This window comes from Poecilia mexicana, unplaced genomic scaffold (assembly GCF_051168715.1).
Source record: "Poecilia mexicana isolate PSO_F unplaced genomic scaffold, ASM5116871v1 scaffold_13, whole genome shotgun sequence".
NCBI classification, from domain to species: domain Eukaryota; kingdom Metazoa; phylum Chordata; class Actinopteri; order Cyprinodontiformes; family Poeciliidae; genus Poecilia; species Poecilia mexicana.
In genome coordinates, this window is record NW_028263382.1 from 12,472,371 (window position 1) to 12,499,823 (window position 27,453).

General features: G+C 35.2%; 6 protein-coding genes across 6 annotated transcripts; all 6 read right to left on the reverse strand.

Annotated features, from left to right (window-relative positions):
* Positions 1–3,450: 3,450 nt before the first annotated feature.
* On the reverse strand, positions 3,451–4,483 carry LOC106921051 (olfactory receptor 52N5-like). The gene has a single exon (XM_014992479.2). It carries the CDS (start codon positions 4,384–4,386, stop codon positions 3,451–3,453), a length of 936 nt encoding a protein of 311 aa, XP_014847965.2. The 5' UTR covers positions 4,387–4,483.
* A 3,294-nt stretch (positions 4,484–7,777) lies between these two features.
* Positions 7,778–8,755, reverse strand: LOC106921052 (olfactory receptor 2AT4-like). Its single transcript, XM_014992480.2, has one exon. The coding sequence runs from the start codon at positions 8,753–8,755 to the stop codon at positions 7,778–7,780; it is 978 nt and encodes a 325-aa protein (XP_014847966.1).
* Positions 8,756–9,810: 1,055 nt separating this feature from the next.
* On the reverse strand, positions 9,811–10,788 carry LOC106921048 (olfactory receptor 2AT4-like). Its single transcript, XM_014992477.2, has one exon. It carries the CDS (start codon positions 10,786–10,788, stop codon positions 9,811–9,813), a length of 978 nt encoding a protein of 325 aa, XP_014847963.2.
* A 3,927-nt stretch (positions 10,789–14,715) lies between these two features.
* LOC148155768 (olfactory receptor 2AT4-like) lies at positions 14,716–15,737 on the reverse strand. The gene has a single exon (XM_088012167.1). The coding sequence runs from the start codon at positions 15,707–15,709 to the stop codon at positions 14,732–14,734; it is 978 nt and encodes a 325-aa protein (XP_087868293.1). The 5' UTR covers positions 15,710–15,737; the 3' UTR covers positions 14,716–14,731.
* A 3,587-nt stretch (positions 15,738–19,324) lies between these two features.
* Positions 19,325–20,330, reverse strand: LOC148155769 (olfactory receptor 2AT4-like). The gene has a single exon (XM_088012168.1). It carries the CDS (start codon positions 20,300–20,302, stop codon positions 19,325–19,327), a length of 978 nt encoding a protein of 325 aa, XP_087868294.1. The 5' UTR covers positions 20,303–20,330.
* Positions 20,331–23,942: 3,612 nt separating this feature from the next.
* Positions 23,943–25,119, reverse strand: LOC106910040 (olfactory receptor 2AT4-like). The gene has a single exon (XM_014976589.2). It carries the CDS (start codon positions 24,918–24,920, stop codon positions 23,943–23,945), a length of 978 nt encoding a protein of 325 aa, XP_014832075.2. The 5' UTR covers positions 24,921–25,119.
* Positions 25,120–27,453: the final 2,334 nt, after the last annotated feature.

The following is a 27,453-nucleotide window of genomic DNA, read 5'->3' on the forward strand; positions in this document are numbered from 1 at the left end:
AAAAACAAGATAAACCATATCTTTAGGACATATGTGAAGCTGAGTACAGAGGCACTGTATTAAAGGAGCATTGCGCCTTTTTCAGTTTTATTTTAAGAATATTTGTTTATGTAACAATTATTTAAAAATATTGCAATATTGTTGCAATAGAACAACATTATTGTCCTATTGTAACAATGGATATTGTTAAAAGCTAATATGCTTAAATGTTAAAGTATATTTTATTTGTGTTGATTAAAAATGGAAAAAGCTATTAAAATACTTAAAAGCCATTTTATATATTTTATTTTGATAGTTAAATACAAAAGGTCTCAGAAAAGAGGACAAAGTATTGAATTTAAACCACTAACTACAAAATTAATATGGTTTAGAGAACTAAATCTATTTGTGAATTAATGTTGTAATTTGATGGAATTCATAATGCTAAATGGAGCATGTTAAAAGAATGATTGTTTGGTTTAAAGGCATATTACAGGCATTTCTGATAGAATGAAGCTAATGATTCTCTACTGAAGTATGTGATGCCTGAAGTATGCGATATCTGATGTATGTTGTATATGAAGTGTGTTTGTAACACAGAAGAAGAAGAAATCTTCTGGTTGAATGTGACGGGAACTCAATGTGTGTCTCGTCTTTCTCATACCACAGCATCACACGTTGAGGGAAGATCATTAATCTATACATTACCCTCAGCCATCCAAGGTTGCAGGGTAACACACTGAATTGGTTTGCTGTTTTTTGTGTGAAGTTACTGAAGAGTTGTCACCACCTTTCATTGACCGACACCTAGGCCTGTCACGATAACAAATTTTGCTGGATGATTAATTGTCTATAAAAGGATAATATTGTTTCAAGACCTTTTGACACTGATTTAATGGAAATGACTAATAATGCATGCGATTTTCTGCCATAGATAGATACACTTTATTCTCAAAAGAACACAACACTGGAACTGATGAACTAAACAAAACAACCAAAAACAAAAATAAAATGGATTCTCAGTCTCCATTAACAAAAAACGTACTTGAATAAAAACTAAACAATATAAAGCCAAAGTGGAAACAAATACTGCATTCAACCAAAAGAGTGCAGATTATGAAGTCTGTATACTATATTGCCCTTCAGTAATCAGTAGACTTAAATAGAGAAGATTGGCACATCTGATTACCTAATGCAGTAGTTCATACTACACAATTTTTTGCCCCTATTTTCTCCTTATGACAATCTTAGATCGTTGGCCGATCTAAGATTCTCGCTGATGATTTCGTAACCGATCATCCAGTGGTGTGTGGTGTGTTAAGGTAGATCATCGTGGCCTCTCCTATCTAAATCAGGGGTTTTCCCCTACCAGGAGCTTAACTGAATGTGACAGGTAGCCAATCAGAAAGCGTGGATTCTCCTCTGCATTTCTGAGGGGAAATTATGGAGGGGAATCCCAAACAGCTGACGCAGTGCAACCAAAAATCCAGCAGACATCTGAGATGATATGTGGAAACAACATCAACATTTATTGTGCAATTAATTGATTCATCGTTTATCACGACAGGCTTACCGACACCTTGTTTATCCTGATAAAAGGAGGAAGTCTCACAGCTTTGATCAACATTTTTCCACAAAGCACATCTGAGAGAAGTTTCTGGATTTTACTTTTTTTTTTTTTTTTTTTCTTTTTTTTTTTTTACCTAGTTGTCAATCAACCCAAATTAGGAGGAGCTCCAATTAAGCTGCAGTATCACTAGGGCTGTTGTAAACGAATATTTTAGTAATCAAGTAATCTATCGATTATTCTTACGATTAATCGAGTAATCGGATAAAAAAAAATTCTAAAATGAAATATTGGTAAATCTGGCATAATACCGGTGTTACTATCAGATATCAATATCAGTCCAATTTTTCATATTTGAGCATCCCTAACAGTTGCTTTTTTGTAGTTTAGAAAACTAACCTGTAACAATAATAGCTCACTTTCTAAGTTAACCAGAAGAAAAGTTATAGAAAAATCTGAAATTATATTGAATTTAATAACAAAGAGGCAGGCTCACAAATATGCTTATAAAAAATGTCTACAATCCAGCTTTTAGTTCATGTATTCATCTTCAGTGAGTTTAATAGATTAATTAAACTCACCTTGCCACCTAACCTGTCACGCTTTGGGTTTGAAAATACGGGAAATGCCGCCTGGAGTGGGAGGAGAGGGCGAATGAACGAACGTAAGATGGGGTGGAGGGGAGGAAATAGACCAGCGGACTGACGAACCGTTAGACCGGGGGACGAACACGGGGGGAAGCAATACGGGATATTTACGACACCTTCACTGGTCACACTCAGAAACTCATCTACCAGCCATGTACGATGCGCTCCGCCACCCGTTTCTTCTGACCGGGATATGAAATTTATTGTGCTGTTCGTCGGTAAAGCTACATTTACACGGTAAGCATCAGCTACTCAGCCGCCCGCCCTGTTCAGGCTATCCGCTCACCTCAGCGCTCTTCCCGCTGTTCGCTTTCAACCAGCAGCCCCGGAGGAGAAATGCTGCCGTACTCCAGGCATTCCCCCAGTCATTTTAAGGATGCTTATTGGTTCCCCAAAAAACGATAAAAAGTCGGGCATTATCATCAACCAATAAAATCCCCACGGGCCAATCTTGAAGATTGGACTTTATGCCACTGAGACTTAGCTTTTGTCAACAACTCAGAGGCGGAAGTGAGAGCTCCGCGCAACGCAAATGAAGTCCCGGCCGGAACACGGTGCGCTAAATAATAAAACATAAATTAACGAAGCTTCGAGGCAGGTAAATTTTCCTCGAGGAATTTTAGTAATCGAGGTACTCGAATCATTCGAGGAATCGTTTCAGCCCTAAGTATCACACAACCATCTGAGGGGATTGATTACATATTCTGGTGTTTACTCACAATTAAGACGACTGTTTTTCTCTGACCTCAACTTTAATCCTGAAACAAATTACACATGTAATTTACATCTGACAAAAAATTTAAATTTTTCAATTTTGTTTAGCTGTAAAAATCTGACACTGAAAAAACAACAACCCTCCATTAATTTGACACTATTGTTGCCCTGAGAAATTTTGTACTCCACCACCTGAATATAGTTTTTAACCACATGTAGATTTATTGTTCATACATGTTAAACAAAGTTATAAAGAGAAATAGAAATAATAAATTCACTTTACAATTTGCAGTTGAAATGATCTATATATGGTTTATTTTAGGGTTAATGCATTTTATAGATTAATTGACAACAGACTAAAAAAATAGAATAAAAACAAAAATCAAGAATTAAATTTTCATTAAAGCAAATCCTTTTGACAAAATAAAACTTCAACTTGACTGAAGTAAGTAGAGCTCTTTCAGTCTCCCAGCTACATCTGTAAAAAGTCTTTCTTCTGCTGTCTTCTGTTAAAATTTAACCAGCCTTTGTTGCTATATTAGTTCATTTGGTAAAAAGCTTCATTTTTAAGCTTTCTTTGATGTCCTTTGTTTTGAAGCAGTATATTATCGGGTTGACAAGAGCAGGTAAAAGACTATACAGCATTACAACAACAATTCGAACTGAAGCATTGAACGTGTATCCTACAAAGTTAGCCAAGTAAACAAAGCACCTTGGCAGATAATAAAGGCAGATGATCATTAGCTGAGGTGTGCAAGTCGACCAAGCCCTAATGCGTCCTTTAGAGGACGATATTTTCAAAACAGAAAAGATGATTATAAAATAGGACAGAACAATAAATCCCAGAGGTATCAACAAGCTGAACATGGCAAGACTCAATCCCAGAACTGTTGAACTTCGTATATTCTCACATCCAAGGTTAATTATTGATAAATGGTCACAGTAGCAGTGAACAATGATATTTGAATTACAAAAAGGTAGACTCAGAGCATCAAAAACTACGCCAAACATCCACGAAATCGGCATAAACCATGATATTCCACAAAGCGCAGAAACAGTCGTATTTGTGAAAAGTGAATTGTAGCGCAGAGGAGAACAAATTGCAATGAAGCGATCCAGCGCCATCACCATCAGAATGAAAGAATGAGTTGCTCCTAAAAAGTGAACAAAGTACATTTGGGCAAAACAACTGTAAAATGATACAATTCTGTCATTAAACCAATATAAAGATATTGTCTTTGGTAGCGTTACTGTTCCAAACATTACGTCACTTAGTGCCAAGTGGCAAAAGATGACATATGAGGGTTTGTGAAGAGACCTTTCATATCTAACAAAGACTAAAATAAAAATGTTTCCAGCTGCTATAGCCAAATAAAGCAGGAAAAGCGTAGCTGAAACGGGGCCATAATACTTTGGCACAAGACCTGGAAATCCAGTGATAAAAAAGTTTTTTATCGTTGTTACATTAGTGTACAACATAATCCCTGTGATTACAACAGTAGAAACAGTGACTAAATATCAAACACAAATGTCAAAGCAGAAAATTACAAGTTATGGAAAACAGCAGATGAACTCACAAAACATGGAACTGTTAACATGCTTCCTGCTATTGTATATAGAAAACAAAAAAGCATTAGACACAACAAATCATGTAATGTTTGCTATTTAAATCCACTACATCTTCAACACCTCCCTACATTTTTATCTAAAACATGCTCAGCATTTCATTTGTTACTACACTATAAGTAGGCAAAGTAAATCCCAAATGGACAATGATCTCTAATGGTTTCCAGTTTGACAAACAAACATGACTGCCATTAGTACAATGCATGTTATTGCATTTCTGCTTGACGTTTTCTTGTGTTCAAAATTATAACACTTTTTAGATGATTTTCTTCCTTGTTCCTTCAAAAATCAACAATTTTACTCTCAGAAGCACAGTAGGTTATAAAACTCAAACATCAAATACATAAAAAACTATAGCTTGACCAGAGATTGGCCAGAGTTTAAAATCTATAAAACACACAGTCTGAAATGGAGAGAAAGGTTACACCATGCAAAATGGAAAGTGCAGTCTCAGCAGAGTGGACATGCATATGGGGATGTCTCTGGTTGGTCAGACTCTAAAGGGCCAGAAATGCACTTTAGTAATCCAAAACGTATTTGAAATAGAAAAAGACTTTTAATGAAAATATGCTCAAGTTTTTTTTGTTTTTCCTTAGAGTAATCTTATCAGACTTTCTGAAGGAGCTCATTGTGTTTGGAGGTCACGTGTTCCAGAACAAAACAGCCTTTTTTCCGTACATCACATTTTCTTCTACCAATGGAATCAGTTTTCACAATGTTTTGAGTTTTCTTCTCTTACTTTTAACTAGGGCTGAAACGATTCCTCGAATGATTCGAGTACCTCGATTACTAAAATTCCTCGAGGAAAATTTACCTGCCTCGAAGCTTCGTTAATTTATGTTTTATTAGTTAGCGCACCGTGTTCCGGCCGGGACTTCATTTGCGTTGCGCGGAGCTCTCACTTCCGCCTCTGAGTTGTTGACAAAAGCTAAGTCTCAGCGGCATAAAGTCCAATCTTCAAGATTGGCCCGTGGGGATTTTATTGATTGATGATAATGCCCGACTTTTTATCGTTTTTGGGGAACCAATAAGCATCCTTAAAATGACTGGGGGAATGCCTGGAGTACGGCAGCATTTCTCCTCCGGGGCTGCTGGTTGAAAGCGAACGGCGGGAAGAGCGCTGAGGTGAGCGGATAGACTGAGCAGGGCGGGCGGCTGAGTAGCTGATGCTTACCGTGTAAATGTAGCTTTACCGACGAACCGCACAATAAATTTCATATCCCGGTCTGAAGAAACGGGTGGCGGAGCGCACCGTACATGGCTGGTAGATGAGTTTCTGAGTGTGACCAGTGAAGGTGTCGTAAATATCCCGTATTGCTTCCCCCCGTGTTCGTCCCCCGGTCTAACGGTTCGTCAGTCCGCTGGTCTATTTCCTCCCCTCCATCCATCTTACGTTAGTTCATTCGCCCTCTCCTCCCACTCCAGGCGGCATTTCCCGTATTTTCAAACCCAAAGCGTGACAGGTTAGGTGGCAAGGTGAGTTTAATTAATCTATTAAACTCACTGAAGATGAATACATAAACTAAAAGCTGGATTTTATAAGCGTATATGTGAGCCTGCCTCTTTGTTATTAAATTCAATATAATTTCAGATTTTTCTATAACTTTTCTTCTGGTTAACTTAGAAAGTGAGCTATTATTGTTACAGGTTAGTTTTCTAAACTACAAAAAAGCAACTGTTAGGGATGCTCAAATATGAAAAATTGGACTGATATTGATATCTGATAGTAACACCAGTATTATGCCAGATTTACCAATATTTCATTTTATAATTTTTTTATCCGATTACTCGATTAATCGTAAGAATAATCGATAGATTACTCGATTACTAAAATATTTGTTTACAACAGCCCTACTTTTAACTACTTTGACTTCTGAACCAAGAATTTAAGGATGTTTTAAATATTTCTCTCAAGCTAAAGATAATTTTCTCAAATTAGCTTGACTTGACCAAATAGAAACCATGACTAAACTGGTAAAAACAAATAGGGAAAACAATTCCAGTCGCTTTGTTCAATAATCCCATCCCTCAATTCTGACTTCCATCATGGCGCCTTGAACGATTTAGTGCCTAACTACCTGTCCCCTCTCTGCCTTTGTTTATTTCAAATCCATTGTGAACGGAAGAGTTAGAGGAGCAGCCTCAATCAGAAAAACAACTTTTGGCCAGAAAAGTTTTATTAATGAATCACATCAGTGGGAGTCTAAACTGCCAAGGTAAATAAATACATTTCACAAGAAACAGAGCTGTCCAATATATATATATATATATATATATATATATATATATATATATATATATATATATATATATATATATATATATATATATATGCATATATATATATATATATATGCATATATATATATATATATATATATATATATATATATATATATGCATATATATATATATATATATATATATATATATATGCATATATATATATATATGCATATATATATATATATGCATATATATATATATATATATATATATATATATATATATATATATATATATTATACATTGTAACAGCCTCTTTTCTCAAGGCCTTTTTTAGATGTAATTGTTGACTTTATATCATTCTTAGGTTACATTTGTTAATGTTAAATATATTTAATTAATGAAGAAATTTAGAAAATAAATCTGTCAGCAACATCTAGACTGATTTGGTTAAAGACAGGATGAGTGTTTCCCTTGTATTGTAACATATTGTTGAGCTTACAGAAAATCTTTCATCACATTGACTGGAATGTTTTTAATGAATCTTTTAATGACAAAATACAAAGTCAAAAAACACTTTGAGAATCCAAAACTAAATATTTGTTTTAATATACATAAATAATTAAATTTAGTGTTTAGTACTTAACCAAATAAAAGGTGCATGAATGACATCAAAAACTAACAGACACTTTCAGTTCACACTGAGTTTCCTTCTACATAATATTGTCATAACTACAAGAAAATATGAAAACCTCACATTTCACTTTAATAATATTTTCCATTGCGACTGCTTAACTAACTCAAAAATTGCCATCTGTGTATTTTAATATTTTTTTCAAACTTTTAAAACAAAAATACATAAACCATAAAAGTATAAATGCAATTAAGATAGTAGTATTTTAAAATGACATCATGTTAAAAACATACTCGAGCAAACAAAGCATTTAATTTACCTAAAGTATGGAGTTAATCATTCAAATATTCTTCTTTTCCTGTTGTATCATCACGCTTCCTAATCCTAGTTACCGGTCCAGATTTTTAACTCTATTCCAATTTTAGCTACTTTTATTCTCTTCATCAAAGTGTGCTTAATTTCTTGGGTCTTGAAACAGTATATTATCGGGTTGACTGCAGCAGGAAGTAGACTGTACAGCAGGATTAATAAAATGCGAACATCTACACTAAAAGAAAATCCAACAAGGTTAGCTATATAAACAAAGCATCTCGGGAGATAGAAAAGACATGTTATGAATATTTGTGGAGTACAAGTTGCCAGAATTCTGCTGCGTCCTGCAGAATTAGACACTTTTAAAATGACTATAATAACAGAAACATAAGAAATCAGGATAAATACAAGAGGCACCAAGAGACAAAACATAGCGATGCAGACAGCAATAAGCTGTACAATCTTCCGATCATTTCCACATGCCTGATTTGTTATTGAAATGTGGTCACAGTAGCACTGGATAATGATATTTGATTGACAGTAAGGTAAACTGAGGGCTTGGAATATTACAATCAGCATCAAAATTATGGGTAGAAACCAAGCAGATCCACAAAGAGCAAATATGATATTGTTTGTGATTAGGACAGGGTATCGCAGTGGGACACAAATTGCTATAAATCTATCAAGAGCCATTACCAGTAACAAAAATGACATCACCGAGCCTAAATAGTGAACAAAGAACATTTGTGTAAAACACTCATAAAATGAAATGATGCTGTTTCCAAACCAATATTTTGATATGATCTTTGGGAGTGTAACAGTCCCAAATGATAAATCAGTCAGAGCAAGGTGACAAAAGACCAAGTATGTAGGTTTTTGAAGAGATTTTTCATAGATGACAAACACCAAGATGAAAATATTTCCTACTAAAATAGCCAGATACACTAGAAAAAGTACAGCTGATGCAGGGCTGTAGTAAGATGGTGAGAGTCCAGGGAACCCAAGGATGAAAAAGTTGTGTATCCTTGTGATGTTTGAGCTGAGCACCATTATCTCAAGTCCCTGTGAAGGAGTGTTATAAATGTATTCATTTTTAATTGTATTTGAAACACAACACAAATTTTAGTCAAAAATACAATTAATCATTATGCATCATCATGACTGAATCTGCTTAACTGTTTAATTTTAAAATACAAATTTTATCTTTTATGTTTCAAAATACTAATTTACAAGAATGCTTTTAGTTTCTGTAAATGAAATTAGCACATTAATGGAGGTGTTATCAATTTAAACCAAACTATGCAGTAATACAATGTCACAATGTTGCACTCATTGTAATATCCAAAAAGGCAAGTACAGTTCGAAATCTCACCTGACTAAGCTAGCTCAGCAGCTGAAGCCTCTGCAAAAGACTGGTTGTCTCTTATATCCAACCAGGTGAATCCTCTTAAGTCTTATTCCCAAATGAACCATAAAAGTTGTCAGACGTTTTGATTGTATTTTTTCTCATCATTCCTAACTCCTTTAAAATGAAAAGTCATAAACCAAGCATAACTTGGATTTAGACTAAAATAGTATTTTAGTTTGATTACAAGAAATGTTTTATTAAAGCTAAGATGACATAAAATAAAGGCGAAAATAAACTGAATGCTGATTTTTGTTAAATGAGAGGTCTTTGTAAATTTGAAAGGAGTAACACTTGCACTTTGTAGTAGTTATTTATTTATGTATTTATTCTAGTGTCTAAAATTCAATAATTTGCATGTAACTAGTTTTTTATGTCTTATATGATTTTGAAATATTAAGTCACATTTTACTCAGTTACTCATGAGAGTAGTAGCCATTTTACAAAATACTGTTTGTTTTTCTGCAAGTAATTTCTTGGATGGTTACTTTTCACTTTTACTTGAGTAAAAACACTCATGTTACTCATTCTTGAGTACATTTTGAGTACTCTCTGATCATATCGGTGCAATTCTATGCAATCTGCCTGCCAGTCAAACAATACATAAAACATAAACAAAGGTAGCTACAATTCAAACAAACCCAAACAAACAAAACGTTCAGTTGACATGAATGTATTGAATAAGCAGAAAATGTTCTTGTTAGTTACCGGTCCAAATTTTTAACTCTATTCCAATTTTAGCTACTTTTATTCTCTTTATCAAAGTGTGCTTTATTTCTTGGGTCTTGAAACAGTATATTATCGGGTTGACTGCAGCAGGAAGTAGACTGTACAGCAGAATTAATAAAATGCGAACATCTACACTAAAAGAAAATCCAACTGTGTTAGCTATATAAACAAAGCACCTAGGGAGATAGAAGAGACATGTTATGAATATTTGTGGCGTACAAGTTGCCAGAATTCTGCTGCGTCCTGCAGAATTAGACATTTTTAAAATGACTATAATAACGGAAACATACGAAATCAGGATAAATGCAAGGGGCACCAAGAGACAAAACATAGCGATACAAAGGGTAACAATCTGTGCAATCTTCCGATCATTTCCACATGCCTGATTTGTTATTGAGATGTGGTCACAGTAGCACTGGGTAATGATATTTGATTGACAGTAAGGTAAACTGAGGGCTTGGAATATTACAATCAGCATCAAAATTATGGGTAGAAACCAAGCAGATCCACAAAGAGCAAATATGATATTGTTTGTGATTAGGACAGGGTATCGCAGTGGGACACAAATTGCTATAAATCTATCAAGAGCCATTACCAGTAACAAAAATGACATCACCGAGCCTAAATAGTGAACAAAGAACATTTGTGTAAAACACTCATAAAATGAAATGATGCTGTTTCCAAACCAATATTTTGATATGATCTTTGGGAGTGTAACAGTCCCAAATGATAAATCAGTCAGTGCAAGGTGACAAAAGACCAAGTATGTAGGTTTTTGAAGAGATTTTTCATAGATGACAAACACCAAGATGAAAATATTTCCTACTAAAATGGCTAGAAAGACTAAAAAAAGTACAGCTGATGCAGGGCCATAGTAGGATGGTGAGAGTCCAGGGAACCCAAGGATGAAAAAGTTGTGTACCCTTGTGATGTTTGAGCTGAGCATCATTATCTCAAGTCCCTGTGAAGGAGTGTTATAAATTTATTCATTTTTAATTGCATTAAATGTCACCACAACATTAGTAAAGATATAATTAAACTTTATTATCATGCTGCTAAACAATTGAGTTAATTTTTTAAAATAGTATTAACAGTAAAGGTAATTTTACTTATATATAATTACCTATAATTGATGAATAAACTCAATAATGCACATGCAAAATTAACAAATGATATCTGACACTTTGTAATTCAACTCTTTCTATTTTAGAAACAAACTGTCCAGCAAATATTCTTTGCTCACAAGCTTATAGACATAATATAGTCCCTGATGGTAACTGAGAATGTTGTATACAGGAATAGACCAATCTTACCTCAGTAAGGCAGCTCAACAAGTGACAACTTGGAGTAGAGACTGGTTTACAGCTAATATCTGCTCGTTTTATCCAACCAGGTGCATCCTCAGAAGGTCTTATTCCCACATGAACAGTAAAAGTTCTCAGATGTTTTGAATGTGTCTTTTCAAATCATTATTATTGTTCCTATACCCTTAAAAATGACTTTCACTGTGCAAGATTATTCACCTTGTATAAGGTTCTATTTAGACTAAAAGAGTTTTATTTTTGGATTTACAAGCAATGTTTGTTTTTTATAAGGATTTTATGGCCCAAGAGACCTTGGTTGTGACTTGATGGCTGAACAGTAAAAAGGAAAACGAGAAAAAGGGGAGACAGACAGTAAATGGGGAAGGGGGTGAGCACTGGAAATAACCTTTATTGAACTTTCAAAAATTAAAGGTTTGAGAACAACTGGGTTTTAATAGTTCTACTAGTGTAGATCAATCTAATCCAGGTTTGATTAGCCTAAGTTATTCAAATGTTTAAACAGCAGACTAAAGAAGTTAATTGTAGTGAAAAATTAAGTCCAATCGTCCTTTAATTACTTTCCGAGTCAGAAACTTCAGTCTGAAGCCAAGTTCAGCTTTGTATCATCCTGTTCATCCAAATCCAAGAGGCCTCTCCATTCTGTTAAATAAATAGCAAGACAATATTTAGCACAGATAGTTTTAATTTATTCATCTTTAGGAATTGGTGAAATGCTTTGGCCATTTAATATGCACTGTATGTCTGAAGTGCAGTAGACTACAATTCGAAAACCGTACAGAAAATTGATGTCATCGTTCACAACTCCTTCTTGGCCCATTGAAAATCTGCCAGAAGGAATCCAAGCGAAGTTGAGAAAACAGAGACTGTGCTGTAAGTGAGATTTTATTCAAGTGGAATTGCACAGGAAAGCAATGGGCAGGCTACTTTTCAGTGTGACAAATGGTACAAAACTAAAGCCTGCAAGATTTTTTGGAAGTGTGACTGAAAGAATACTATTTGTGTACTTGATGCTGGATGACTCTAGGGCAGTTTCTCAACCCTGGTCCTCACCGCCCCCCTGCTCTGCATGTTTTAGATGTGCCTCTGTTCCAGGACAGCTGATTCAAATTATTGTATGACCATCAAGTACTGCAGAAGCCTGTTAATCACCCAGAGATACAATTCAGGTGTGTGACAGAAGGGAAGCACCTAAAACATGCAGGACAGGGGGGCGGTGAGGACCAGGGTTGAGAAACACTGCTCTAGGGTGAGCAACTGTAACCCACATAAAATGGGAATGCCTCTTTAAGAAACAGAGATTAGGGAAGCTAGGTAATCTACCTAGTCAATAGAAAATTTAATTTTTTGGATGCATCCAAAAGATTTAAAACTGAGAACTAGCTCTTGGCCAAGTATTATTATTATTTCTTGTATTTTATTGTGTGTAATGTTATTTTCTTAATTGTGTGTCTTGTACAATTTATTCTCAATTTTATGGCTTATTTCACTAAGGCCAGTTCTTTAAATTCATTCAACTGCCTTTGTGTGTCATGTAAACACCCCACTGTGCTTCGATGCCCGAACCTATTGGCCCATTCTTCTAAAATATATAATACTCTTCTCTACTGTGTTACACGACCATTACGGACACCAGGAATTGCAAGGTACATGTTTGTTGAAAAGAGAAAATGTTTGAATGATTTGTCTGGAGGAGGGAGAACACCAAGCCATGGCCGGATCCACACTGGAAAACAGTGTGGAATCAGGTTCTTGCTTTGTGAAAGGAGAAAGCAATCGAGGAGAGGTACGAGCACCAAAGATCTGGCGGTTGACTTCTTGGTGTTTAGGTAATACTACCGATCAATCGTGATCTGTAGTGTTACTCTCCTTAGCAGGAGGAGATGGATCGTTGGAGGGTGGACAGGCGGGCGAGAGTACTGGAGATGAACCACAGATGGGTGACCTGAACAGGAGCAGCAAGGAGGACGAGAGCAAGACACCGGGAGAGAAAATCCATAAGGCTGAAGGATCAGCGTGAAATGAAGAGATCAAAGGCAAGTTATATAACAAATAGTTTGTGGGATGACCAAGTCCGCTGTAGTTACCACAAGTAACGGTAAACAGTCTGGCGTGTGTCTCTGGGAACTCACTCCTCTTATTGATAAGGGTATGCACTTGCAACCTGGAGAGGAAGAAGAGAGAGCGGAGCTCAAGAAGCAGCACATCAGGGTGTTTTCACGACAGTACTTGTTCTTAAGAATTTAAAGGGACATAACTGCTGTCTTTAATTGTGAAAGGCTAAAAAATACACAATTGCGAAATATGTAGATTTTTCTTTCTGACTGCAACTTTACAAATACTTTTCACCAAAAATACCTCCATACCAAACTTTGCAAACAAGTCAGTGGTACATGTAATTTACATATTTTGAACTTCCCAAGACCTACACCAAACCCTCTTGGATCCATGCCCAACTATAAACAGTAAGGGAGCCTTCTTGAATTGATCTTGAAATTTTGATGGTTTATAACCTATGCATGATAAAGTGCATTATGCATAGGTCATTTTGTTGTATAAAAATTTGAGTTTGGTCATAAATCATGGAGGATCTAAAGTTATGAAAATCCTGACTTTTTGTGCATGTTGAAGGGGGTGGAGCCAGGCCTCAACATTTGACTACTCAACAAAGAAAAAAGAAAAACTCTTACAATGCGAGTCTGAAAGGCCCCTGAACACAGAGGCCTCATTACACTTCCCTAAGAGACAGTTTAATGTTTACTTCTAAAGGTTCATATTTGGTCCCCTTTACCTAAACAACATATAACTTTGCCCAGTGACAGAAGACAAGTTCATGTAACTTGTTGTCTAAGCCCCATAATACCATTAAAAAAGCTGAAAATTATATTTGTCTAAGCTGGCATATTTATAAGAATGTTTATTAATGTGAGATTTAGTTTTGTTTCTTTATTTTTTTTCCCCAAAGATTTACTTTAAATTTAATTTAAAGTCAATCTTTAAATTTTTAAAGACTTAAAGATTTAAATATTTAAAGATTTACTTTAAATTAAATTTAAAGTAAATCTTTGGGGGAAAAAAGATTTACTTTTTTTTCCAAAAAAGGTAAATCTTAATATAACTGCCATTTTTATAACTGCCATTTTTTTCCTAGTAATCAGTCAGCAAAAATCTCAAGGTTGGCAAACAAATCTTGGACAGCTGTTCTGCAGACTACAGCCACAATATTTAACTTTGGTTTAAATATTCCTACAGCTGTATACTTCATCTAGTGTTTTTCTTTCTCTTCATAATGTTGTTTGTTCGGGAATGTTCTCTGTCAACTCTAAATCTTTAATAGACTTGCAGAATTTCTGATTAACTTACAGATATGAATACAGTAAAAATTCTGAAAATATTTTAATTTTCTTAAAGCCAACAAGTATGTGAGTAATGCGATCTATCAAATCAGCATGCTGAAAAGAAATTGTGAAACAACCCACTGTTTGATGATGTTCTCATTTTATTTAAAAAAAAATTAATGGATAATTGACATGACACGGTTAAATATGAAGATAAAGATACCACTTATAATTAATGTGCTGGTCTGTTCATTGTGAATTGATGAAACCTGGACTTTTCTTTGTAGAATTGTTTCATCAAACACTCTCTGATGTCTTTAGCTCGTAGGCAGTATATGAGTGGGTTTATCATTGGAGGGACAAGGCTGTAAAGCATTATGATTACTATTCGGAGATCAGCACTAAATTTAATTCCAACTTGACTAGCAAAATACACAAAACATCGAGGTACATAATAAAGTGAGATTATTATCAGTTGAGTACTACATGTTGACAGAGACTTTCCACAGTTTCCCAAATTTGTTACTTTACTTATTTCTATAAATATTGAAGAGTATGAGAAAAGTATAAAGGCCAGAGGTCCTAACAGTGTAATCATTGCACCCACAAAAGCTGGAAAAGAATAAGGGGCTCTGTCTGTGCAGGCCAGGACTGTCACTGCAATATGATCACAGTAACAGTGATTAATTATGTTTGATGCACAGTAAGGAAGTGGATATGCTCTAATCACCATCATTAAAGGAACTGGAATAGTAACAATCCATGCAGTCACACTGAGCATATGGACTGTGAATTTTTTAACAATATTTGTATATCTGAGTGGATGACAGACAGCACAGTACCTATCAAAAGCCATCAGTGCAAATATAAAAGAATTGACTGCACCCAAATAGTGAACAAGGTACAGCTGAACAAAACAAGCAGTAAAAGAAATGCTCCCTGATTGAAACCAGTATCTACTGATGATTTTAGGTAAAGTTGTTGTGCTGAAGAGAAGGTCACAGGCAGACACATTTAAAATGATGTAGTACACTGGTTTATGAAGACTCTTGTTGGTTGCAAATAAGAAAAAAACTGTAGCATTTGCTTTCACAGTTACCACATAGACTAAGAATAATACAGCTGAAGCGAGACCGTAATATTGTGGATGGAGTCCAGGAAAGCCAGTTAGTATGAATTCAGTTACTCTGCTTTGATTCCCCTCTGACATGATCTCGAAGAAAATACCTTTAAAAACTGAAAAGCACACAATAGATCAAACTGAATCCTTATTTGACATAAAAAAATATGCTTTGCAGTAATTAGTTTGCATGTAACTGATCAAAATTATTGTTCTGTTGTAAACTATTGATGTCGATTGTGATATCCTGATTCTTCTTTACCACATTTCTTTCAAGACAAAACCAGTTATGTTTTACTATCCATTTACATATAAATTCAAGGGAACTGATTGCTAAGTTATGAGTTTTCAGTCTAATAAATAAATGATATCTTAGCTAAGTGACTAATTAGTTCTTTTATTTTGCTTGTACCTTTCACAAAAAGTTGCACCAACCTTCTCTGATTTCTCGCCAGGTGGTTGTCTGCTTAAAACCCTCCTTCAATACACCTTTTGATGCAGGCAGTTGTTGTTCATCGTCTTTGCTTTCTCTAGGGATTCCTGATGTTTTCATTTTAGTTCTCATTTGGGTGATAGTTTTCATTCCTCACATGACCAGAGGTTAGATCTTTATAATTTTTTGATGATCATTATAGTGGATCTAATGCTTTCTCAAAAGAGTTTCAGTAATCCTTCACTGCTTTAGCTGACAGTAAATTTTTGACAATATTACCATATTTTTGTTAGGTTGATACTTATATACAGTTCTTTTCTTGCTAAACATTACATTGGTCTCAAAAGGCAAGTGCAAATTGCTTTCTTTGTTAGAAATGACAACGACTGACCAATGAATCCTTACAAATTCAATTATTTGCTATTTGAAATGCTATCCTGGTACAGAGGTGGAACTTTCACACATTGAAGGTTTGAGAAATCTCAAACTGGGTTTTAATAATTCTACTATTAAGAGTAGAACAATCTAGTTCATGTTTGATAACTATAAGTTATTAAAATGTTTACAGCACAGCAGAATAAATATTTTAAATGTCGTGAAAAATTAAGTGTGTAATAGTCCTTTACCCTATTTATGCGTTTCTAAACGCCTCTCCATTCTGTTAAACAAAATTTAACAGAAACAATATTTAGCATAGATAGTTTTAATTTATTCATCTTTAGGAATTGGTGAAATGTTTTGGCCTTTTAATTTGCCTTGCATGTCTGAAGTATGGCCAAAAGCTCTAAGCAAGAACACCCAACGCTGACTGAAAGGCTTCCTTCACTTCCTCCACCTCATGGCTAAAACTACATTCACACTACAATTCTAAAACGACACAGAAAATAATCAACGTCATCGTTCACAACATCTTCTGTTCACTAATTGGCCCAGTAGAAAATCTGCCAGAAGGAATCTAAGTGAAAGGGAGAAAATGCAGACTGTGCTGTAAGTGAGATTTTATTCAAGTGGAATTGCACAGGAAGTAAATGGGCAGGCTATTATCCAGTATGACAAATGGTACAAAACTAAAGGGTGCAAAAAAAACAAACAAAAAAAAAAACATTGTGGCAAAATTTATTATTCACATCAACAGTTTTGTTGCATTCACTGACTTGTTTGTGCTAAAAATATATATAAATATTCCCAGGTTATTTTTTTTTCCAACACAAGTATGTGGATTTTTTTGCACAATTTGCTTTGGATTTTTTGGGGCAACACTAAGTGAAAGATTTTTTTGAAGTGTGACTGGAAGAATACAGTATGTGTACTTGATGCTGGATGACTCTAGCGCGAGCAACTATTACGGACACCAGGGATTTCAAGGTAAATGTTTATTGAACAGGGAAAATGTTTGAATGATTTGTCTGCAGGAGGGAGAACACTAAGCCAGGACCGGATCCACACTGGAAGACAGTTTCGAGACAGATTCTAGCTTTGTTAAAAATATAAAGCAATCAAGGGGAGGTACAAGCACCAACAGATCTGGTGGTTGACTGCTTGGTGTTTCAGACGATCAATTATGATTAGTAGTCTTACGCTCCTTACCAGGTGGATATGGATGGAGGGTGGACAGGCAAGCGAGTACTGGAAATGGGCCACACAGGTGGGTGATCTGAACAGGAGCAGCGAGGAGGATGAGAGCAAGACCCCGGGAGAGGAAATCCACAGGGCTGAAGGATCAGCGTAGAAGCGAAACGCCAAGGATCAACGTGGAAGGAGAATATCGAAGGCAAGTTATGTAACAAATCGTTTGTGTATAATGGAGCACAGACTCTGGTGTATTTACCAGAAGCATTAGTTAACCATCTGGCGTCTGTCTCTGGGAATCCACTCCCCTAGATCCTGCTTTTTTATGAGGGTAATTCACACCACCTGAAAACTGCACCTGCTGATCACACCTTACAGAGGAAGAGGAGAAGCAGAACCCAAGAAGCAGCACACCAGTCTGTTGGTACGACAGTACTTGTACTTAAGAATTTGAAGAGGTGTAACTGTCTTTTATTTGTGCAAGACCAAAAAAATATATATTACATCATATAAGCTAGAGGAGTTTTCTCTCTGACTTTAACTTCACAGTTTCGTTAAAAATACTTTTGCACCAAAAATACATCCATACCGAACTTTGCAGACAAGTCAGTGGTACATGTAATTTTCATATATTGAGAACTTTGCAAAAGTTGCAGCAGATAAAAGCTCAACAACATGAGGGCTTTCAAAACACCCGTTGAACCTCTCAAGACTTACACCAATCTTTCTTGGATCCATGCCCAACAATAAACAGGAAGGCAGTCATCTTGAATGGATCTTGCAATTTTGACAGCTTATAACCTATGCACGATCAAATTCCTCCTAGAGGTTTTAAGGTACAAAAATTGGGGTTTGCTCATGAGTCATGGGGGATGTAAAGTTATCAAAATCCTAACTTTTTGTGCATCTTGTTATCAGGCCTCACAATTTGACTACCCGCCATAGAAAAAAACAAAAAAAGAACTGTTAAAACTCTTAGAAAAGCATGCCTCCGAGGCTCATGGCAACAGGAAGTGGAATGATTTAGTCTGAAAGGTTCATATTTAGTCCCTTTTACCTAATCAACATATAACTTAGCCCAGGGACAAAAGACAAGTTCATGTAACTTGTTGTCCAAGTCCTATAAAACCATTTAAACATGGTTGAAAATGTTCCTATTTGTCTAATCTGGCATATGTACAAAAATATTTATTAAATGTGAGATTAAAAGTTTTTTTTTTGTTTGTTTTTTTTTTTCCAAAGTTTTACTTTGGCACTTCTGGCCTTTTCCCAGCAATCAGACAAAGAGAGAAGGAGAGGATGATATACAGCAAAAATCTCAAGGTTGGGAATCAAATCCAGAACAGCTGTTCTGCAGACTATAGCCAGAATATTTAACTTTGGTTTAAATATTCCCACAGCTGTATACTTTATTTATCTGGTGTTTTTCTTTGTTTTCATAATGCTGTCTGTCAGATTTCTGGATTTTTAACGGTGCTACAGTATTTTGATTAACTTAGACACATGAATAAAACAAAAATTCTGAAAATATTTTATTTTTCTTACAACCAACAAGTATGTGAGTAATGCAGTCTATCAAATCAGCATGCTGAAAAGAAACTATGAAACAAGCCACTGTTTGATGATCTCATTTTACTTTTTAAAAAATTCATGGATAATTGACATGACACGGTTAAATATGAAGATAAAGATACCACTTATAATTAATGTGCTGGTCTGTTCATTGTGAATTGATGAAACCTGAACTTTTCTTTGTAGAATTGTTTCATCAAACACTCTCTGATGTCTTTAGCTCGTAGGCAGTATATGAGTGGGTTTATCATTGGAGGGACAAGGCTGTAAAGCATTATGATTACTATTCGGAGATCATCACTAAATTTAATTCCAACTTGACTAGCAAAATACACAAAACATCGAGGTACATAATAAAGTGAGATTATTATCAGTTGAGTACTACATGTTGACAGAGACTTTCCACAGTTTCCCAAATTTGTTACTTTACTTATTTCTATAAATATTGAAGAGTATGAGAAAAGTATAAAGGCCAGAGGTCCTAACAGTGTAATCATTGCACCCACAAAAGCTGGAAAAGAATAAGGGGCTCTGTCTGTGCAGGCCAGAACGGTCACTGCAATATGATCACAGTAACAGTGATTGATTATGTTTGATGCACAGTAAGGAAGTGGATATGCTCTAATCACCATCATTAAAGGAACTGCAGTAGCAACAATCCATGCAGTCACACTGAGCATATGGACTGTGAATTTTTTAACAATAGTTGTGTATCTGAGTGGATGACAGACAGCACAGTACCTATCAAAAGCCATCAGTGCAAATATAAAAGAATTTACTGAACCCAAATAGTGAACAAGGTACAGCTGAACAAAACAAGCAGTAAAAGAAATTCTCCCTGATTGAAACCAGTATCTACTGATGATTTTAGGTAAAGTTGTTGTGCTGAAGAGAAGGTCACAGGCAGACACATTTAAAATGATGTAGTACACTGGTTTATGAAGACTCTTGTTGGTTGCAAATAAGAAAAAAACTGTAGCATTTGCTTTCACAGTTACCACATAGACTAAGAATAATACAGCTGAAGCGAGACCATAATATTGTGGATGGAGTCCAGGAAAGCCAGTTAGTATGAATTCAGTTACTCTGCTTTGATTCCCCTCTGACATGATCTCGAAGAAAATACCTTTAAAAACTGAAAAGCACACAATAGATCAAACTGAATCCTTATTTGACATAAAAAAATATGCTTTGCAGTAATTAGTTTGCATGTAACTGATCAAAATTATTGTTCTGTTGTAAACTATTGATGTCGATTGTGATATCCTGATTCTTCTTTACCACATTTCTTTCAAGACAAAACCAGTTATGTTTTACTTTCCATTTACATATAAATTCAAGGGAACTGATTGCTAAGTTATGAGTTTTCAGTCTAATAAATAAATGATATCTTAGCTAAGTGACTAATTAGTTCTTTCATTTTGCTCATACCTTTCACAAAAAGTTGCACCAACCTTCTCTGATTTCTCGCCAGGTGGTTGTCTGCTTAAAACCCTCCTTCAATACACCTTTTGATGCAGGCAGTTGTTGTTCATCGTCTTTGCTTTCTCTAGGGATTTCTGATGTTTTCATTTTAGTTCTCATTTGGGTGATAGTTTTCATCCCTCACATGACCAGAGGTTAGATCTTTATAATTTTTTGATGATCATTATAGTGGATCTAATGCTTTCTCAAAAGAGTTTCAGTAATCCTTCACTGCTTTAGCTGACAGTAAATTTTTGACAATATTACCATATTTTTGTTAGGTTGATACTTATATAGTAAGTATCAACTTAAACAGTTATTTTCTTGCTAAGCATTACATTGGTCTCAAATGGGAAGTGCAAATTGCTTTCTTTGTTAGAAATGACAACGACTGACCAATGAATCCTTACAAATTCAATTATTTGCTATTTGAAATGCTATCCTGGTACAGAGGTGGAACTTTCACACATTGAAGGTTTGAGAAATCTCAAACTGGGTTTTAATAATTCTACTATTAGAGTAGAACAATCTAGTTCATGTTCGATGACTATAAGTTATTAAAATGTTTACAGTACAGCAGAATAAATATTTTAAATGTCGTGAAAAATTAAGTGTAATAGTCCTTTACCCTATTTATGCGTTTCTAAACGCCTCTCCATTCTGTTAAACAAAATTTAACAGAAACAATATTTAGCATAGATAGTTTTAATTTATTCATCTTTAGGAATTGGTGAAATGTTTTGGCCTTTTAATTTGCCTTGCATGTCTGAAGTATGGCCAAAAGCTCTAAGCAAGAACACCCAACGCTGACTGAAAGGCTTCCTTCACTTCCTCCACCTCATGGCTAAAACTACATTCACACTACAATTCTAAAACGACACAGAAAATAATCAACGTCATCGTTCACAACGTCTTCTGTTCACTGATTGGCCCAGTAGTAAATCTGCCAGAAGGAATCCAAGTGAAAGGGAGAAAATGCAGACTGTGCTGTAAGTGAGATTTTATTCAAGTGGAATTGCACAGGAAGTAAATGGGCAGGCTATTATCCAGTATGACAAATGGTACAAAACTAAAGGGTGCAAAAAAAACCCCCAAAAAAACATTGTGGCAAAATTTATTATTCACATCAACAGTTTTGTTGCTTTCACTGACTTGTTTGTGCTAAAATATATATAAATATTCCCAGGTTATTTTTTTTTCCAACACAAGTATGTGGATTTTTTTGCACGATTTGCTTTGGATCCTTTGGGGCAACACTAAGTGAAAGATTTTTTTGAAGTGTGACTGGAAGAATACAATTTCTGTACTTGATGCTGGATGACTGGATGACTCTAGCGCGAGCAACTATTACGGACACCAGGGATTTCAAGGTAAATGTTTATTGAACAGGGAAAATGTTTGAATGATTTGTCTGCAGGAGGGAGAACACTAAGCCAGGACCGGATCCACACTGGAAGACAGTTTCGAGACAGATTCTAGCTTTGCTAAAAGTATAAAGCAATCAAGGGAAGGTACAAGCACCAACAGATCTGGTGGTTGACTGCGTGGTGTTTCAGACGATCAATTGTGATTAGTAGTCTTGCGCTCCTTAGCAGGTGGATATGGATGGAGGGTGGACAGGCAAGCAAGTACTGGAAATGGGCCACACAGGTGGGTTATCTGAACAGGAGCAGCGAGGAGGATGAGAGCAAGACGCCCGGAGAGGAAATCCACAGGGCTGAAGGATCAGCGTTGAAGCGAAACGCAAAGGATCAACGTGGAAGGAGAAGATCGAAGGCAAGTTATGTAACAAATCGTTTGTGTATAATGGAGCACAGACTCTGGTGTATTTACCAGAAGCATTAGTTAACCATCTGGCGTCTGTCTCTGGGAATCCACTCCCCTAGATCCTGCTTTTTTATGAGGGTAATTCACACCACCTGAAAACTGCACCTGCTGATCACACCTTACAGAGGAAGAGGAGAAGCAGAACCCAAGAAGCAGCACACCAGTCTGTTGGTACGACAGTACTTGTACTTAAGAATTTGAAGAGGTGTAACTGTCTTTTATTTGTGCAAGACCACAAAAATATATATTACATCATATAAGCTAGAGGAGTTTTCTCTCTGACTTTAACTTCACAGTTTCGTTAAAAATACTTTTGCACCAAAAATACATCCATACCGAACTTTGCAGACAAGTCAGTGGTACATGTAATTTTCATATATTGAGAACTTTGCAAAAGTTGCAGCAGATAAAAGCTCAACAACATGAGGGCTTTCAAAACACCCGTTGAACCTCTCAAGACTTACACCAATCTTTCTTGGATCCATGCCCAACAATAAACAGGAAGGCAGTCATCTTGAATGGATCTTGCAATTTTGACAGCTTATAACCTATGCACGATCAAATTCCTCCTAGAGGTTTTAAGGTACAAAAATTGGGGTTTGCTCATAAGTCATGGGGGATGTAAAGTTATCAAAATCCTGACTGTTTGTGCATCTTGTAATCAGGCCTCACAATTTGACTACCCGCCATAGAAAAAACAACAAAAAAAGAACTGTTAAAACTCTTAGAAAAGCATGCCTCCGAGGCTCATGGCAACAGGAAGTGGAATGATTTAGTCTGAAAGGTTCATATTTAGTCCCCTTTACCTAATCAACATATAACTTAGCCCAGGGACAAAAGACAAGTTCATGTAACTTGTTGTCCAAGTCCTATAAAACCATTTAAACATGGTTGAAAATGTTCCTATTTGTCTAATCTGGCATATGTACAAAAATATTTGTTAAATGTGAGATTAAAAGTTTTTTATTTTTTTTCCCCAAAGATTTACTTTTGCACTTCTGGCCTTTTCCCAGCAATCAGACAAAGAGAGAAGGAGAGGATGATATACCGCAAAAATCTCAAGGTTGGGAATCAAATCCAGAACAGCTGTTCTGCAGACTATAGCCAGAATATTTAACTTTGGTTTAAATATTCCCACAGCTGTATACTTGATTTATCTGGTGTTTTTCTTTGTTTTCATAATGCTGTCTGTCAGATTTCTGGATCTGACAGAAATCAGATCTGTCAGATCTACAGTATTTTTTATTAACTTAGACACATGAATAAAACAAAAATTCTGAAAATATTTTATTTTTCTTACAGCCAACAAGTATGTGACTAATGCAGTCTTTCAAATCAGCATGCTGAAAAGAAACTATGAAACAAGCCACTGTTTGATGATCTCATTTTACTTTTTAAAAAATTCATGGATAATTGACATGACACGGTTAAATATGAAGATAAAGATACCACTTATAATTAATGTGCTGGTCTGTTCATTGTGAATTGATGAAACCTGGACTTTTCTTTGTAGAATTGTTTCATCAAACACTCTCTGATGTCTTTAGCTCGTAGGCAGTATATGAGTGGGTTTATCATTGGAGGGACAAGGCTGTAAAGCATTATGATTACTATTCGGAGATCAGCACTAAATTTAATTCCAACTTGACTAGCAAAATACACAAAACATCGAGGTACATAATAAAGTGAGATTATTATCAGTTGAGTACTACATGTTGACAGAGACTTTCCACAGTTTCCCAAATTTGTTACTTTACTTATTTCTATAAATATTGAAGAGTATGAGAAAAGTATAAAGGCCAGAGGTCCTAACAGTGTAATCATTGCACCCACAAAAGCTGGAAAAGAATAAGGGGCTCTGTCTGTGCAGGCCAGGACTGTCACTCCAATATGATCACAGTAACAGTGATTGATTATGTTTGATGCACAGTAAGGAAGAGGATATGCTCTAATCACCATCAATAAAGGGGATGCAATAGCAATAATCCATGCAGTCACACTGAGCATATGGACTGTGATTTTTTTAACAATAGTTGTATATCTGAGTGGATGACAGACAGCACAGTACCTATCAAAAGCCATCAGTGCAAATATAAAAGAATTTACTGAACCCAAATAATGAACAAGGTACATCTGGACAAAACAAGCAGTAAAAGAAATGCTCCCTGATTGAAACCAGTATCTACTGATGATTTTAGGTAAAGTTGTTGTGCTGAAGAGAAGGTCACAGGCAGACACATTTAAAATGATGTAGTACACTGGTTTATGAAGACTCTTATTGGTTGCAAATAAGTAAAAAACTGCAGCATTTGCTTTCACAGTTACCACATAGACTAAGAATAATACAGCTGAAGCGAGACCGTAATATTGTGGATGGAGTCCAGGAAAGCCAGTTAGTATGAATTCAGTTACTCTGCTTTGATTCCCCTCTGACATGATCTCGAAGAAAATACCTTTAAAAACTGAAAAGCGCACAATAGATCAAACTGAATCCTTATTTGACATAAAAAAATGCAGTAATAGTGAATTAGTTCTCATGTAGCTGATCACAAATTATTGTTCTGTTGTAAACTATTCATAGTATTACTATTGATGTCAATTTTGATATCCTTGTTTACTACTTTTATTCTGCTAAGTTATGGGTTGTCATTCTAATAAATACATTTAGATGGCTAAATTTGTATTTAGTTCCTTCATTTCACACGTACCTTTCACAAAAGTTGCACCAACGTTCTCTGATTTCTCAACAGGTGGTTGTCTGCTTAAAACCCTCCTTCAATATACCTTTTAATGCAGGTAGAGTTATTGTTCAACCTCTTTGCTTTCTCTAGGGATTTCTGATGTTTTCATTTTAGTTCTCATTTGGGTAATAGTTTTCAACTCTAACTTGAACAAAGGTTCATATTTTATTGATTATCATTAAAGTAGATGTGATGTGTTTCAGTTTAATGAAAGTTTGCATTCATTGGATCCCTGAAATGTAATCAAAACATAAGACAGTAGGAAGAATAGATATTTATATTTATAGACATCATGAGAATGGTGGACAAAGCAACTGATGGACACATAGTACTTTTGAGATATTTCCACTGCTTATTTAACTGCTTTCTCACAACAAAAATATGTATGACTACCCTTAATTTTTAGATACTTACAAGGAGCTGTACAATTAACCATTTTTATTAACTTGCTGGGTATTTTTGAAACATTTGCATAGAATTAAAGCCTTCTTCCTAATCATTCATGGAATGTACATATGGTGTCTGGTATTTTACTGAACTCTTTCAAATACACCAGATGGTTTTCACAACTTGTCTTACTTTCCTCTGACTTGTCTGATACTTTCCAAAGTGTCAGGAAAGAACTTCTTCATTAAATTCTAGAAGATACCTTGCAAATACTTTTACAGATTTGGAGAAAGTATCTAATATATTCTAGCAAAGATTCAAAGGGTACGTGAAGAAAATTTAATTTCTTTTTTTATAGCTTCTGCCTGCACAATAATTTAGTATGCTTGCCTTATCAACTATAGAGGATGAATAAATATTTAGCTATAACTTCATCTGCCTAGCTATAAGCTCATCTGTGAATAAAAAAAGTAGATTTGTAAACTGCATAATGACTTTTTATGAAGGTAAACAAACACAAGGGGTAAAGTAGAAAAAAATCAGCAGCATTTTCTAATTGATGTTACCCAGCTTTTTGGACTTTTCCTTGGAATGAATATTAAAATAGTGGAGAGTGACATGAATTTGAAAACAAATCCCCAGAGAGGTCAATGGAGGTAAAACAGATTTAATAATGCTAATGGTTTAGGAATCCCACTAGAGTAAACAACTGTATTTTATGATAAGCCCAGTGAGTATTTAAAGTGATGTTAATAGAGGACTGCTAATATCCCCAGTGTTCAATAGAGGTCTCAGAGCATATGTTTCGTCTTACCTGAGCGGATTTTGTGAACCACACAGCTCCCAAGTCTATGTAAGTCATAAGTACAGAATGTGAACATTGTGAGAATTTTAAACTATCATAGCTTTACACATTGTGATTATCATTATTTATGAGAGCAATAGTTTTAGCCTACTAATGTAAGCATATTTCACTTTGTTGAAATGTTTCACTTCTTTTTCTTAGAGGTGTAACAATATAAAGAGAAAAATAGACTAATGCAACTATTTTGTGGATTTTTTTTTTTCAAATAATTTATTCAATTTTTTTTCATCTTTTTAACATTTTTTTAGAGATCCTTATTGAAGTTGAAATATTTTGTCACTCTACAAGTTTTCAATTGTTTGTCCAACGCGTCCACATGAAAATAGGGTATCTGAGGGAACTAAAAGAGTAAAACAGGTTGCAGAGTGAAAATTTCACCCTTGTATAATCATGTGGATAGCAAAAGTGCAACTTTGTGAAAATGCTAATCTTTTAGCCCACCTGTAACCTGACCTATAACTCCAAACACATCATACATGTAACACAAACAATGGTCGACTACATGTTCATGACACTGAACATGTAGTCTACACATATGTTGTTGTGTTGACTGTTAAACTTGTGCAGGCTTTATATACATGTTCCATACTCTACTTTAAGCACCACTTACAGGAGTAAAAATTGTATTTTGAGGCATTCTTGATGTCTCTGTGTGGATGAAACTTTTTTGCAATGTGGGTGTTTTTTTGAAACTGACATTTTTTGAGAAAAACATTCCTCTGTATTTGTGACTAGGATGCCAGTGAATGTATATTTTGAATGTTAAGCATTTAAAATCTTTAAAAAAAGGAATTTCTTTAATACACAAATATGTAGCATCAGAAAAACTGTTTGTACAAAAGTTTAACAAGGACCAATGTTGCATAAGATTGTTTTCAGTTGAGAACTTTCTTACTCTCCTAAGATGCATTCTGGGGAAACTAGCACACTAATTACACCCTTGAGATGACGACTGGCATGAGACCTCAATTAGCTT